The sequence below is a fragment of the Lagenorhynchus albirostris genome, chromosome 16 (genome assembly GCF_949774975.1).
Source record: "Lagenorhynchus albirostris chromosome 16, mLagAlb1.1, whole genome shotgun sequence".
In the NCBI taxonomy this organism is placed as follows: domain Eukaryota; kingdom Metazoa; phylum Chordata; class Mammalia; order Artiodactyla; family Delphinidae; genus Lagenorhynchus; species Lagenorhynchus albirostris.
This window is the reverse complement of record NC_083110.1, coordinates 83,825,770-83,840,399: the sequence shown is the minus strand read 5'-3', so window position 1 is coordinate 83,840,399 and position 14,630 is coordinate 83,825,770. Positions and strand designations below refer to the sequence as shown.

Below are 14,630 nucleotides of genomic sequence, written 5' to 3'. Positions count from 1 at the left end.
CGAGGTCTGGGCCTGATGTCCACACCTGTCCCTGTGAAGTGGGGCTGGGCTCCCTGGGGTCAGCAGGAACCCCTCACGGCAGGCAGGGCGTTGCTCCAGGCAGCAGGGGGCAGCACAGCCCCTTGTCCCGAGGCTGGAGCAGCTTGGGGGGTGAGTCACCGACACGCCCACTGAGGATGGAAGAGCTGCCTGGGGCGGCTGGCTGAGGCTGTGGCCTCTGTCCTGTTAGGCCCAGCCTTGTCCGGCCCCTCCCGATGGGCAGTGGGTGGCACGGCCAGCCCCAGGTGTGGCCTGCGGTGAATACCTTTGTGCTGCTCTGCCCCCCTCCCAGCCACCCTACCCTTTGCCTGCAGAATTCCACGTGGGTCGTTTTCAAAATTCAGTTCGGACCGCCTGCTCCAGGTGTTCCCCGCCCACCCACCCCCACCCCGCTCTGGCAGATGAGGAACGACAAGGTTCCCCTAGGGGCAGGCGTCGGGCAGCTCCCAACCCCGCTGTTGCCCTGCGGAGGGGGCACCCTGAGCTGGGGGCCTGGACTCAAGCCACAAACTGCTTCCTCTTCTAAGCTGCAGTGCGTGCGGGTGCACCCAAAATGCCACAGTCCGGGCTTCTGCAGCACAGGCTCTGAGCAGAGGCGCCCACTGGCCCTCCCACCTGGCCTGAGGCCCAGAAGCCCTGCGTCCCTGTCCTGGGCTCTGGGCATTGGGCTTTCCTGAAGGAGACACCTCCGGGTTGCAGGCGTTGACAGCGGGAGGGGAGCGCCCTGTGGGCTTGGGGAGGGGTTCTCTGGGGTAGGGGGCTCTGCGGGCCCACGTTGGTCCTGTAGGTGGGGTTGGGGAGGGGTTCTCTGTGGCAGGGGCTCTGCGGGCCCACGTTGGTCCTGTAGGTGGGGTTGGGGAGGGGTTCTCTGTGATAGGGGGGCTCTGCGGCCCACATTGATCCTGTAGGTAGGGTTGGGGAGGGGTTCTCTGTGGCGGGGGGCTCTGCGGGCCCACGTTGGTCCTGTAGGTGGGGTGGGGGAGGGGTTCTCTGTGGCAGGGGCTCTGCGGGCCCACGTTGGTCCTGTAGGTGGGGGGGAGGGGTTCTCTGGGGTAGGGGGCTCTGCGGGCCCACGTTGGTCCTGTAGGTGGGGTGGGGGAGGGGTTCTCTGGGGTAGGGGACTCTGCGGGCCCACGTTGGTCCTGTAGGTGGGGTGGGGGTGCCGGTGCTGAGCCCCTGCTGCCGAGTTCCCTGTTGAGGTCTGGGCAGCAGAGCGTGTAGTCCCGGCAGCTGGGGTTTTTGCCCAAATAGGGACACGTAGCCTTTGAACTTCCGCTATCAGATAACACGCAATATCAAAAAAGAGAAGTAAAATGGCCAGGAGGATTTGGGGTGGTTCACACGCATCGTTGTGTGAAACACGGTCACGTATGGGCTCAGGGACACAAGCTGCCTGTGCCCCTTGCTCACTGTGGCCCTGGGGGCTTCTGTCACCCACGCCCGAGATACCCCAAAGTGTGTGCAAAGCCCTCCTGCCTTGTTTTCCTTTTTCTGCTGTTCACTTTGGGGGAAATCATGGTCCTTTGAACTTTGACCTCTGGTCTGGACCCACTGTGGGCACCACACCCTTTCACCTGAGGCCTTGACACGCTCTGATGTTCTGCCTTCCCAGGGGCACGTTCAGAGTGAGGCTGGGGTGCCACCGGCCAGCTCAGCTGCAAGAAGCCTGGATCCCCAGGTACCAGGCCAGAGTGGAGTGGTCCCAGCCTGCAGGGCAGGGCAGGGCGGGCAGAAACTGGGGGCTGGGGGCAGCAGCGGGCAGGCAGCTGCAGACTTTGGCCCATAGCGACCGCATCCCAGGGCTGTCCACTGGGCCTCCACATCCGCCCTCTCCACAGAGCAGGGTCTGCTCCCTGAGCCAGGTGGCTGCCCGGCACCTGGCCAGCGGCCCCACCTGTGTGCTCCCCTTGCCCAGTCTCCCCAGTGAGGCCTCAGGAGCCTGGGAGCAGGGCTGCTGGAGCTTGCGCACGCCTCACGCAGCAGGGCCTCCACTCCCACCCCCACCCCCGGCGGGGCCCCCCGGGCAGCCCCAGCCTGTTGCCTCACCTGCATGGGGGATGCAATTGCAGGAGTGGCCCAGGTTAGTCTGTCCACCTGCCCTGCTTAATTCAGTCCACGTTGACAAAACTGTGTGCTGAACACTGGATACGGGACACTGTCCAGGAGCCCCAGGGGACCAGAAGGAGACCGGGGAGGCGGGGTGGGGGCGGGACCGCGCCCTCAGGTGCCCAGGCCCGGCCCTTCCCGGCCCCGAGGGGCTGATTGGCCACGGGCAGGGGGCTGGTCGCTGGGGCAGGGCGGGGCGCGAGGGCAAGAGCCTCAGAGGCGAGGGCAGGACCAGAGCCAGCCTGAGCACGGAGCACCTTCTCCCCAGCCCCCCCGGAACCGTGGGTTCGGATCCGGACCCCGCCCGCACCGCCCACCATGCACGGCCTCGGGCTCCTGCTGCTTGCTGCGCTGTGGCTACAGGGTGAGTGCTGGGCGTCTGGCTCTGGCTGGTCCGGTCGCCTGGCCCCCTGCTCCCTGCGCGGGGCTCTGGGCTGGTCTCTGGGATTCGGCGGCGCACAGGTGGCCAGTCGGTGGGGAGGCCCTGGGCGGTGCACACACGGAAACTTCAAAAGGGAAGTGCGTGGGGAAACGGCCACCTGGGCGTTTTCTACGTTGGAGGTGGGGACCGGCTGGGACAGAACAGGGTGGAGGACCTGGCTGCTTCGGCCCCATTCCGGGGCTTCGGGAGGATTGCCCACCTCCACGGGGAGCCCCCAGCTTGGCAGGGAGGGGAGGACCGAGGAGCAGTGGCCTGGAGCCGAGGGGTTGGGGGCACCCCAGGGGGTTGTTTTGCCACATGGGGACCTGCCTCTCCTCTGGGGGAACTGACTGTGCTGCTGGCCTTGGCCCCCACCCTAGCTCCTGAGAGCCTCCTGGGGTTCGGGGGGGAGGGCACTTACGGGGCAGGCCCTCTGCACGGCCTTCACTCCGGGAGGTTTGCCAGATAGCCGTTACGGAGACACAACCATTAACACCTTGAAAGAAGGAGAAAAGAGTCACCTGGGGAGTAGGTCTCCATCTCTGGGCCTGGGCTGGGTCCCTGCTGTCTGTTGCTGGATACGGGGCAGCTTCTAGATCTGGGCTGGGTGAACCCTGCGGAACAGGGCTGCCAGTTCCCTGTTAGATGCGGTCACGTGATTAGTTGGGATGAAAAATGTCAGCTCTAAGCGCTGGACGGGCAGACCGGCCCCCCCCCCGCACCCTCCACCCCTCCCCCCGCGTCCCCCACCCCTCCCCCCGCCCAGGGCCTGTGTGTGTCCTCGTTCTGAGGGGGAGGGGGCATCCGGGTCACCCCAGGGTCTGGGAGGCAGCCTGGTGGGCTCCTGGAAGGGCAGGCGCTGGGTGGGGTCTCCGTGCACTGCCAGGCGCAAGTCTGCCCGACCCCACCCGGGCAGGGGTCCTGCGGCCTCTTTCACGCAGAACCCCACTTGGGCTGGGCAGCCAGGGCTCAGAGTCTGCGGTCCCCACGCTGTCGGGCGATTCCCCAAGAGGAGGTGCCGGCGCACAGCAGGCTGGGAAGGGACCCCCAGGGCGGGAGGGTGCCCTGTGCGCCTGCTGACCCCCCTCTCCTGCAGAGGTTGCCCCCAGGGCCACCCTGCCCCACGTGGAGCAGTACGAGGTGGTGAGGCCCCGGCGCCTGCCAGCACCCCGCACCCGCCGAGCCCTGCCCTTCCACTTGGTAAGCCTGGGCGGGAGGCTGGCCTGGGGGTCCCTCCCTGGCCCCTCAGAGCCCGTTTCTGTCTGTGAGCAGGGTGATAGCTCCCCGTGTGCCCAGCGAGCTGTGAGGGGCCGCCTTCCTCCCTCTCCGCCCCCCCCCCCCCCACCCCGGGCCTCACCTTCTTCTTCCATCCTGCCCACCCTTGGGCAGGGCCACAGCCGCCCCGCCTCGGGGTGGGGGGTGCCGGCCGGGCCGCCCTGTCTGTCTTCCTTTCAGGAGCTCCGCCGGCCGCGGCCACTCCCCAGTTTCACTCCAGCGATTAGTCAGACTCCTCCAAGACTGGAGGGGATGGCTCAGCAGGGCGCTAGCTTACGCCTCTCGGGCATTTGGGGCTGGGCTGGGACTCCCCGGGGCGCCTGGGGGCACTCCTGAGACCTGAAGCGCGTGCGCCTGCACGTGCCCAAGTGTGTGTTGAGGACAGCCCCGTCCTGACCTCAGGGTGCGGGCACAGCGCACGGTGTCCTAGGGGTCAGCTGCGGCTGGGGGCGCCCCGCCAGTCGGGCCCTGGGCTGGAAGGGGCGGGGCCTCGCAGGGGCGGGTCACCTCTGCTGCCTGGGTTCTAAGGCTGCCTGTCAGGGGCTGTGTCCCCCCTCCCCTTGCTTCCCGGTAAGGGGCATTCTTCTTCTCCCCGTGTGGACTTGTGAGGAAACCACCGAGGCCTGAGGCACCCGAGGCGGTTCTGGGTGGAGCTCCCCACCTGCCCACTGCCTCCGGTTCGACCCAAGGCCCCACCTCCCCCTACTGGCCCTGTGCTACCCACCCCCAGGTTTGAGGTGGGCGTGGCTGGGGCAGGGCCCCTCTCTCTGGACCCCTCCCTTTTCTCCCGGCTCAGGGCCTGTACCCGGAGAGTGTGAGCTACGTCCTGGGGGCCCGAGGGCACACCTTCACCCTGCACCTTCGGAAGAACAGGTGAGCAGGGGCCTAAGCCTGCAGCCTGCTCCCATCCCTGCCCCCGACACACCTGTGTCCTGGGCATACAGCTCCCTGGCCCAGCCTCTCCTCCACACCAAAGGTGGCTTCTGGGGCAGGCAGGCGGGGCCCAGAGCATCACGGGGGCTCTTTTCCAGGGACCTGGTGGGCTCGGGCTACGTGGAGACCTACACGGCCGCCGATGGCTCCCAGGTGACAGAGCGGCTACTGAGGCAGGTGTGGCCCCCGAGTGACCCCCCCCCAAGGCTGGCCGTGGCGGTGTGGGGAGCACGGGCACTGACGGCGGAGCCCTCACACCCTCCTCCCACAGGACCACTGCTTCTACCAGGGCAATGTGGAGGGGCACCAGGGATCCGCTGCCAGCCTCAGCACCTGTGCCGGCCTCAGGTGGGTGCTGCCGACCAGGCGGGGTGCATCAGGACATCAGGGCCCAGCACTGTCTCACTCTCCAGCGAAGTGAACTGAGGCCAAGAAGGGAGGGATGGGCCGGGGGCACCTGCTGCCCTGGGGTCCCTCGCTAACTCAGAGCCATGGGCTTCCCTCTGCCTCAGGGGCTTCTTCCAGGCCGGCTCCACCATCCACCTGATCGAGCCCCTGGATGGGGGCGGGGAAGAGGGGCAACACGCACTGTACCAGGCACAGCACCTGCAGCAGAAGGCCGGCACCTGCGGGGTCAACGACAGCAGCCTGGAGACCATCCTGGGGCCGCGGGTCTCGGCGGCCCTCAGGCCCCGGGTGAGGGGAGGCCCTGCCCGCTGCTTCCGCGTCCGCTTGGCCCCATGCATCCCCAGACTCCTGAATGCCCCGCGAAGCGGGGGTGCTGCCTGCCGCCCCCGTGGCTGGGGTGGGCCTGGGCCTGGCTGCGCGCTGGCCGCAGAGCCAGCTCCTTAGTCTGTGCCGGAGCCCCCCCCAGCTCCCACCAAGGCTCCCCCAGCGCTGTGGGGCCAGCTCCGGGGCCTGGAGATGCTCCGTGTGCGCAGACGGGCTGAGGACAGGCGGGCTGTGGCTGGGTGGTTGACCGGCTTCTGGTCCCTACTCCTCAGAACTGGCCAGTGCCCCGAGAGACCCGCTACGTGGAGCTGTTCGTGGTCACGGACAGCACAGAGGTGCCGGGGGCGGGGGCGGGGGGTGGGGTGGGTGCAGGTGGGCCGACAGGCTGCAGCTGAGGGTCTACTGTCCTCCAGTTCCAGCGGTTGGGGAGCAGAGAGGCTGTGCGCCAGCGGATGCTGGAGGTGGTCAACCACGTGGACAAGGTGGGGGCCGCTTCGCTCTGGGGGCTTCCTCTCAGCAGGGGCTGCTGGGACCCCGCGGCAGCACACACCCAGCCCAACAGAGACCCTGGTTGTAGAGGCCTGTTGGGGCACCTGGAGAGGAGGAGAGGGCTGGCCATGGGGGGCGCCCGGCTGCCAGTAGAACCATCTGCCAGGTGATGGGGGGGCTAGGACTCTGCCCTCGTGACCTGTCCCATCGCAGCGGATGCTGGGGGGACCTCTGGCCCTTGGCTGGCCTCACCGTTGGAACCTGACCCTCGGGGCTCCCTGCCCTCTGGCAGCTTTATCAGGAGCTCAATTTCCGCGTGGTGCTCGTGGGCCTGGAGATGTGGAACGGTGGGGACAAGATTCACGTCAGCACCCAGGCCGACACCACACTGAACAACTTCCTGTCCTGGCGGGTGCGAGACCTGGCGGGGCGGCACCTGCACGACAACGCGCAGCTCATCACGTGAGTGGGCGGAGGGCCACCTGTCGCCAGGACGAGGGAGCCCCCAGGGGAGGCGGGTTCCGAGTGTCCACGTGCAGACACTGCTCTCTTTCCCAGCGGGGTCGACTTCGCAGGGACCACCGTGGGACTGGCCAGGGTGTCCGCCATGTGCTCCCAGGGCTCGGGGGCTGTGAACCAGGTGCGGGGGATCCAGCTGGGTTTGCTGGACAGAGGCTGGAGCTGGCCACTGGGGGTGGGGGGGAAGGGAGTGGGGATCAGAGCTTGAGCTGGGGCCTGCGAGGGGGGGCCTCAGGACTCAGGTCCACCTGCTGGTCCCTACGCTGCCCCTGGACACCTGAGCAGCTGCCTCTTCTGAAGGATGCACTGACGCTTTGGGTTTGAAGAAGTGATGCTGGCAGGAGGGACCGCCGAGCCCCTCAGCCTGCTGGGGGCGGGCGGGGGACTGGCCACCAGAGTGACCCCAGCCAGCATGGCCCCTCCTGTAGGACCACAGCCCGAACCCCGTCGGCGTGGCGAGCACCATGGCCCACGAGATGGGCCACAACCTGGGCATGGACCACGACGAGAACATCCAGGACTGCTACTGCGCAGTGCCACGGAACAGCGGCGGCTGCGTGATGGCGGCCAGCATCGGGTGAGGCTTGGCCCCAGCCAGCCCGCCCGAGGGCCTCCCGCCCAGCAGGGGTGTCCCAGGGCACGGGCGGCTGCCCCCCCCCTTCTGATGACAGGGACTCCCCTCCCCGCAGCTCCAGCTTCCCCAGAAAGTTCAGCCACTGCAGCCGGGCTGACCTGGAGACGTTCGTGGAGAAGCCCCAGACGGCCTGCCTGGTAGACGCCCCGGACCCCGACCGGCTGGTGGGCGGCCCCGTGTGTGGGAACCGGTTCCTGGAGCGTGGGGAGCAGTGCGACTGCGGTGCCCCCCAGGTACGGGGCCGGGCCCCGCCACCACCCTCTGCTTTCTGCCCGCTGCCCACATGGGGGGCCGGTCCCCCTCCACAGGCTGGGGCGACCGTTCCTGACCCCCGGGCGCCCTGCGCACGCACAGCGACACCTCCTGTCCTCTGGTACCAAAACGACTGGCAGGGCTCGTGGCGGGGAGTGACCAGACCACCCGAGGGAAGGGCCTGGGGCCAGCCCAGCGTGCAGCCCGCTCAGACCTTCGCTGTTGCCCCCGCCCCCAGGACTGTCAGAACCGCTGCTGCAATGCCAGCACCTGCCTGCTGGCCAAGGGGGCTGAGTGTGCCCATGGCAGCTGCTGCCACGAGTGCAGGGTGAGCCTGGGGTTCTGGGGCACAGCAGCAGGCGTGGGTGTTCGGGCGCCTCCTGTTCCCTGGGTGAGCTCGGCTCTGCTGAACCAGGTGAAGCCGGCCGGAGAGCCGTGCCGCCCTGCAAAGGACCAGTGTGACCTCGGGGAGTACTGCGACGGCCGGCAGCCCATGTGTCCCGAGGACGCCTTCTGGGAGAACGGCACGCCCTGCCCGGGGGGCTACTGCTACAACGGGGCCTGCCCCACGGTGGCCCAGAGGTGCCGGGACTTGTGGGGGCCAGGTGAGGCGGGCATGGGCCCTGGTCATGGGCCCCTCAGGACTGCCAGGGTGGCTGCTGGTCCTGAGTCGGAGCGCTGACCTGCTCCTGCCCCGCAGGCGCTCGGGTTGCCACGGAGACGTGCTACAGCTACAGCATCTCCACAGGCTGCAAGGGCAGTATCCCCCTGGACTTTGGCAGGTGAGCGTCCTCCCGTGGCCCGACTTCCCTGGGTCCAGGGCACGGAATGTTTCCACCAAGAGAGTCCTCTGCACAAAGGAGTCCAGGAGCTGAGTCAGGAGCCTCTCCGGGGGCCTACCTGGCTCTGCAGGACCCCCAGGCCAGAGCATGCTGCCCTTTGGGAGAGTGGGTCACTGTGGCTGGGCCGTGGACCCCTGCGGGTGGACCCAGGGCCTCACCCACAGCTCCTGGTGCGCTGAGCACGGTTGTGAGCACCGCGCAGGGGTCCCCGCGGAGCTGGCTCCACGCACGTCCCTCTGTCCTCAGGGTCAACAGGTGTGGCACTCTGTTCTGTGAGGGGGGGCAGCCCCCGGAGCGGAGTTCCTGCACCCTCACCACCTCCTCGGGTGCTTGCCAGGCTCTCGTCCAGGAGAGCAGCAGCGCGTACGAGCCAGTGCCGGAAGGCACCAAGTGTGGCGAGGAGCAGGTGGGCTGGACGCGCCTCGGTTGGGCTGCTGGACCCCAGGGCGAGCTGCTGGGGCCCAGAGCAGGGCGGTGGCGGCTGGAGGAGGGCTCTGTTCTGGGGAGAAACTCGGAAGGCGCATGGGGGGTGCGGGAGAAGACCCTTCTCAGTTAATGGGTTTGAAGACTATTTGTCCTGCAAGCCCTCTGGGGATGGGCGGGGCCAGTCCTCTGTGGCCCTGGTGGCAGCAGAAGGCTGGCCGGGCAGTGCCTCTCCCCGTGGCCAAGGCCGGCCAGTAGATGGGCTGCGCGCGAGGCCACCGGGGGTGTGAAGGCTGTGGCCTGCCCCTCCGAAGCCCAGACACAGGTTTTGGGTCCGCTCTGGTTGATGGTGGAGAGCTGGGGTGCTTCAAGCAGGGGTCTAGACTGGCTGCCTACGGAGACCCCCACTGCCCTCCAGGTTTGCTGGAAAGGCTTCTGCCAGGACCTCCATGTCTACAGATCCAGAAACTGCTCTGCCCGGTGCAGCAACCATGGGGTACGTGGGTCCAGGGGATGGCCTGCCACCAGCCCTTTGGGCTTGAAAGACGCTCAGGCTGTGCTGAGGATAGCCCAGACAAACAGAGGGCAGAGGCTGGTGCCCTGGGGCTGTGCCAGGAGCCTGCTGAGGCCTCCTGAGGCTGGAACTGACAGGGATCTGGGCGTCCCGTGTAGACACGGAAGCCCAGGTTAGTCACAGTGCTGGTGGACACGTGGGCCAGGCCGGTCTGATGTGAAGTGTCCTATTCTGAGCTCTTAGTAACCTGTGCTGTGACGCTGGGGAGGTCAGAGCTCTGAGGGCTTGAAACCGGGGGGCCTGGGGCAGTGCCCTCCCGTGTCCCCGTCTCAGGAGAACAGCCTGCCCCAAAGTTGTCCTGCCCGTCCTGCGGCGATGCCTGCTTTGCTCAGAAAGTCCGCAGCGTCCCGTCAGAGCCATCCTCCCTCACCCGGGGAGGGGCTGCTGCCGTCAGCACATCTGACGAAACCTGGGTGGTGGCAGTCCCGGACCCCTAGCTTGTCCTCTGTCAGTAGGGGCCCCAGCAGAGCAGACGGCGCCTCAGTGGGCACTGGGCGGTGCGGCAGGTGGGGGTCTGGAGACCCTGATGCCTTGGTCGTCCCCCAGGTGTGCAACCACAAGGACCAGTGCCACTGCCACCCGGGCTGGGCCCCGCCCTACTGCGCAGAGCTGCTGTCTACCGTGCGCACAGGTAGGCAGGGCCCACCCCGCCCTGTGCCTTCACACACCTCCACAAGCCCAGGGGGATCTGGCTGCGGGTCCTGCCTTTTCTCAGGCCACCTGGGAGGGGCCGAGAAGGAGGCCGTGTGCCCCTAAACCGTGAGGGGCATGTTGAAGATGTGGCCTTGCAGCCCCCGGCATCTGGACCCCAGGACCCCGAGTCCCCACCTCGGCCCTACAGGAGAAGGGGGGCCCGTCCCAGAGGGAGGGCTGCAGGGGCAACGAGGGACAGCACCAGCTCCTTGCTGGGTGCTCAGCCCCGTCCTGGGCCCGGGAACCTCGGGGCCTCCCACCCCCACAAGTGTCTTCCTCCCCAGCGGTCAGGCCTACAGGGCCTGGCCTGGCCGCACCCACATCACTGAGGGCCTGGGGCTGCCCACCACCAAGCCCTCCAGCTGGTCCCCTGAGAGCCCAGAGTGCTGGCGTCATGTACCGGTTCTCAGGGCCAAGGATCCTCAGGTGGCCCTGGCCTTCGCAGGGGGCCCAGGGCTCAGGGCTGTTGGCGTGGCCAAGGAGGGGGCGCCTTCCTCAGGCCCCTCCTTGGCCCCAGGCTGGCCTGGACATGCGCTAAGCTGCCCGCGGGCCCTCCCAGCCCCTGCTGCCTCGAGGCACATCTGGCCCTGGTGGCACCTGGCCTCCTGTGTCCCCACAGCGTCCCGGAGACGCCTGGTGGGCGTGCTGGTGCCTGTGGCGCTCCTGGTGCCTGTGGCGCTGACCCTGGCAGGCGTGGTCATCTACCGCAAAGCCTGGCGCCCCGTCCGAAGGAGGTGAGTGAGCTCTGGGCTTGCAGGGCGTCAGCGTGTGTGCACAGAGCGAGTCGCCTGCTCGCACTGCTGGAGGGGGAGAACGCGCTCTGGGCCCCCTGCCTTCGCTGACACGGGAGCAGGTGTGAGTCATGGTGACAGGTTGGTGATACGGAAACTCAGAGAGGACCCCGTCTCCCCCTTGCACCCCACCGCCCTCGGTGGACAGTGCGCTCTGAGTCTGCCCTGGGCTCTGGGTGTCCCCGGTGCCCACTCTGGGGGGACCTCGACCCCCACGCTGGCCGCAGCAGGACACACTTGCCCAGTGGCCTCCAAGTACCTCCTGCGGGCCCACCTGGACCCCCGAGTCAATGGGGACACGTGAGGCTGCCTCTCCCTCTGCGCACAGCTGTCACTGGCGCACCCCGACGGGCAGCTGCAGCTGAGTGGGCCTCTGGCCAGGCCAGGGTTCCCACGCCCAGGAGCCCCAAGTCCCTGGGCTGAATCCTGAGGCCAGGAAGCACTGACCCATCTTATTTCTCCCCAGGAATGTGGCGCCCAAGACGGCCATGGGGCTCTCCAACCCCCTGTTCCACGAGGGGCACAGGACACCGGTGAAGGGCAGGGCCCCGGCTCCCACCAGGGGGCCCCCAGAGCCGGGCCTTTCCTCCCACCCCAGCCAGCCACCCAAACCCATGGCTTCCGCGGTGACCCCTAAGTGGCCACCTCCTGCTGTAAGCACTAGGCATCCCCAACGGGTTCCCCAGGCCACCCCCAAAGCTCAGGCCAGGATGCAGTACCCAGTGGCTTAGAGTGGCCACCACGCCCGCCATTTAGAGGCAGAACGAGGCTTTAGGACGAGTGGTCTGAGGACCCGCAGGAGCTGGTGACAGAATTGAATCTGAGGCTCGAGGCCTCTGCAAAGTCCACCTCGGGGCGGTTTTGAGGCCCAGACGCCCTTGCTGCCATGCAGCACCTCTGTGCGTCCCCAGGGCTGTGGGAAGGGAGCATAACTCAGGGCCCTGCCCAGTGGTGGGGCAGGATGGCGCCCCCTGTGCACACACGGGCCTGTGTTCTTCCCACTCTGGGAGGGGCCGGAACCTTGGGTCCTCATCTGGGTGGGGGCAGCTCCTAAGCCAGGGCTCCCTGGAGGTGGCTGCCCTGAGACCCAGGCTCACGGCCCGCTTCCTGCAGCCTCCAGCCGCTATGTCCAGCCCACCGTCCCCAGTTCCTGTGTATACCCAGCAGGTCCCAGGCCAGGTGAGTGGGGGGCTGGCAGAGGGGCCGTCGAGGTGGCATAGAGCAGATCCTGGGAGGCGGAGGGTCTGGGGCTGGCTTTGGTGGGCCAGGGACCCTCGGGTGGTGGCCACTGCACCCTCAGGGGCCGACATGAACTGAACCCAGGGGAACTGGGGTCCTGACCTCTCCTCCCCTCCCAGCAGCTCAGACCTGCTCCTCCCACCAAGCCCCTCCCCGGGCTGAAGGCCAAGCAGGTGAGAGGACCCCCGGGGGAGGGGCACAGGGGTGTGGGACTGTGGGCTCCATCGTTGTGCTCCCTTTGGTTGGAGGCTTCAGGGGTTTGGGAAGGGTCTCTCCCAAATGTGAGTCACTGCCGCCCCAGCAAGCCCCCTGCCTTTGGGCTCACTCGGGAGGCCCTCCCGCCTGTCCTGAGGTCTGGCCCTGGTGGGTCCCGTTCTTTGCTGGGAGCCCCGTGGGTACTGCCGAGGGTCCTGCGCACCTCTGGACAGGCACACGCACCGCCCGGCAGGCGGGGAGGTCACCTGCTCTGGCGAATTGTGAGGCAGGGAGACCCAGGCTCCTCTCTCCGCCCACCAGGAGCCTGGGGGGCCCGAGGCAGCCTGTCCGCCGCCGGTGTGGAGTCATCACTGGGTTGCATGGTGTCCGCAGGGCTCTAAATCTCAGTAGGGCCCGTCTTCCCTTAGCGGTTAATGTCGTGGGGGTGCTTGGAGCAACGCCCGGCTGGTTACTTCCTAAACTGACCCGCGGTGCCTCTGTGGGTGGATCTCACCTACCACAGCCATTACTGTGGCGTTTGCTTAACGGAGATCCTCTACTTTTTGCTTTTTATTTTGAATTAATTTTAGAGTTACAACGAAGTTACAAAAATAGTCCGTAAAAAAGTCTTAGGAGGGGTTTTGACAGGCCAGACAGGGAAGGGGGTGGGCAGAGAGATTTCTGGCCACGGAACTGGTGGCAGCCAGGGAATTGTGCTGGGGGAGAAAAGTGCAGGCGACTTCTGCCCCTCTGCTCAGCAGGGACCTTCTCGGTGTGCTGGGCCCACCCTGTCCCTCTGGCGCTGGAATGAGCTGCCTGGGCTGAGCAGGGCCTCTGCTGGAGGCCTTCCGTCTCCACTCCAGCCCTGGCTCCGGGAAAGCTGAGATGCAAACAAATGCAAATTCTAGTAGTGGATCCTTTGCTTTAGAGCTTCCGAAGACCCCCACTCTGGCAATTTAAGAGCTTTTCCTGGGTCATGTTGGGGGAGGGGGGAGGGGGGAGTTGAGGGAAGAGGGCAGGGCAGTGAGATAAGCCGATGGGCCCAGGAATGGGGGCCTGCCACATCTGGGTTTCATTGGGGCAGTGGCAGCTGTGGGTGGGGAGGGGGTTGGGGGCACTTTTCTGTAGAGAGCTCAGCGAAGAGAAACATGCAGGCCGGTCTGGAGCAGAGCAGAGCACCCAGGGAACTTTCTAGAAGGAGCTGGGAAGCTGGCGCCCTGGCCCAGCTGGCTATCAGCTGTGTCTGCCTCCTTCCAGGTCGTCAAGCCAACCTGCACTCCACCGATGCCACCCATCAAGCCCAGGGCCGGAGGGGCCCAGCCTGGACCCACTAAGGTGAGGCCCTCACACACAGGGCAGTGCCCAGCTGGCTGCCTGGGGCACAGCCCTGAGAGGGTGTAACATCCGCCCTCTACTCTGTCAGAGGACTTTTCAGTGCTTGCCGCTTCTTCCAGCTGTTACTGTGTCTTTTTCTCCACTAGTGTTAAGTACAGAAGTCTATTCTTGATAAAGCATCAGCTGTTAATACCCGGGCTGTCTCCACTCGGCTCTGAGCTCTGAGCACAGTCATATCGTTGGATGAACTGAGGATCCAAATTTTAAGAAAAGTAAATGGAAATTAGATTCAGTTGTGCTCTTCGTAGCAGATGGTTTTTAATGTCAGTTCTTTCTTCCTTTTCCAAGGGAGTTGTTGCCCCAAAGGTTGCTCTGAAACCCCCCGTCCAGAGGAGGTGATGGGGCCCGAGCTCAAAGCACCCTGGGGGGCATCTGTGCACCTGTCTGGACGTTACCTGTGATCATGTGACCTCGCCACCAGCACCGACAGACCAGCTGCCTGGCCCCAGGCCCTCCGTCCCCCTCCCTGAGGGCTGGGTCCACTGTGAAAAGTCCTAGCGGAAGAGCCAACTCCTCATGGCTAAGGTCACTCTTCAGCACCCCACGGTCACAGCCCAGGCCCTCTCCGCCCAGGACTCCGTGGTCGGGCCCTCGGCTGCTGTCCTGACCTCAGGAACGGGGGCCAGGCCAGTGCCTCCTCACCCACGTGTGTCTCCATACTGCCCCTGGTGTCTTGTCTGGGTCTCTGGAAACCTCAGATGCACATTCAGTAGGGCTGAAAACTTTAATGAAGTTTTTGTGTTCTACGATTAAATTATTGATCAAATTCTAAATGACGGGAGATGGGTGGAAAATGTTGCATGCGAAACAATGTGGAATTTATAAGATTTAAGAGTCCAATGCTTGTTAAAATAAAACTTTCCCCTCCTTTTCTTCTGAGACTTTACCGTAAGCCCTCCTCTGCTTAAACTAAGCAGCTCGGTCCGCCCGCGCGGAGCGGGCCGCCAGCACCCAAGGTGGCCGGCGCCCCTCCCCTTCCGACCCCGCTCCGGTCTCCCGGCAACGGCCCCGCCCTTCCGCCGCCGTCTCCCGGCTCCACGGTGGGCAGCGGCACGCTGGGCGCCGCCAGGCCGAGCCA

At 66.2% G+C, this 14,630-nt stretch overlaps 1 protein-coding gene across 2 annotated transcripts; it reads left to right on the top strand.

Moving 5' to 3' along the window:
• Window positions 1–2,377: 2,377 nt before the first annotated feature.
• Window positions 2,378–14,384, top strand: ADAM8 (ADAM metallopeptidase domain 8). Of its 2 annotated transcripts, none has more exons than XM_060125630.1 (24): window positions 2,378–2,509; window positions 3,663–3,766; window positions 4,638–4,714; window positions 4,873–4,951; window positions 5,046–5,122; window positions 5,287–5,470; window positions 5,779–5,841; window positions 5,920–5,988; window positions 6,288–6,457; window positions 6,554–6,635; window positions 6,943–7,091; window positions 7,204–7,381; window positions 7,639–7,728; window positions 7,816–8,005; window positions 8,101–8,182; window positions 8,489–8,648; window positions 9,084–9,161; window positions 9,786–9,870; window positions 10,552–10,666; window positions 11,190–11,376; window positions 11,837–11,902; window positions 12,085–12,135; window positions 13,415–13,492; window positions 13,841–14,384. In XM_060125630.1, exons 1-24 carry the CDS (start codon window positions 2,464–2,466, stop codon window positions 13,889–13,891), a joined length of 2,511 nt encoding a protein of 836 aa, XP_059981613.1. In that variant the 5' UTR covers window positions 2,378–2,463; the 3' UTR covers window positions 13,892–14,384. The 2 variants fall into 2 exon arrangements, with proteins under 2 accessions (XP_059981613.1, XP_059981612.1); XM_060125629.1 differs by having other exon boundaries at window positions 12,082–12,135.
• The last annotated feature ends 246 nt before the right edge of the window (window positions 14,385–14,630 follow it).

What these genes read in the sequence shown, in the direction of transcription:
- ADAM8 (XM_060125629.1), top strand. Translation starts at nt 2,464, where the DNA reads ATGCACGGCCTCGGGCTCCTGCTGCTTGCTGCGCTGTGGCTACAGG. An exon ending in TGGTCACGGACAGCACAGAG is followed by an intron (nt 5,842 to 5,919) that starts GTGCCGGGGGCG and finishes ACTGTCCTCCAG; the next exon opens with TTCCAGCGGTTGGGGAGCAG. An exon ending in GCTGCTGCCACGAGTGCAGG is followed by an intron (nt 7,729 to 7,815) that starts GTGAGCCTGGGG and finishes CTGCTGAACCAG; the next exon opens with GTGAAGCCGGCCGGAGAGCC.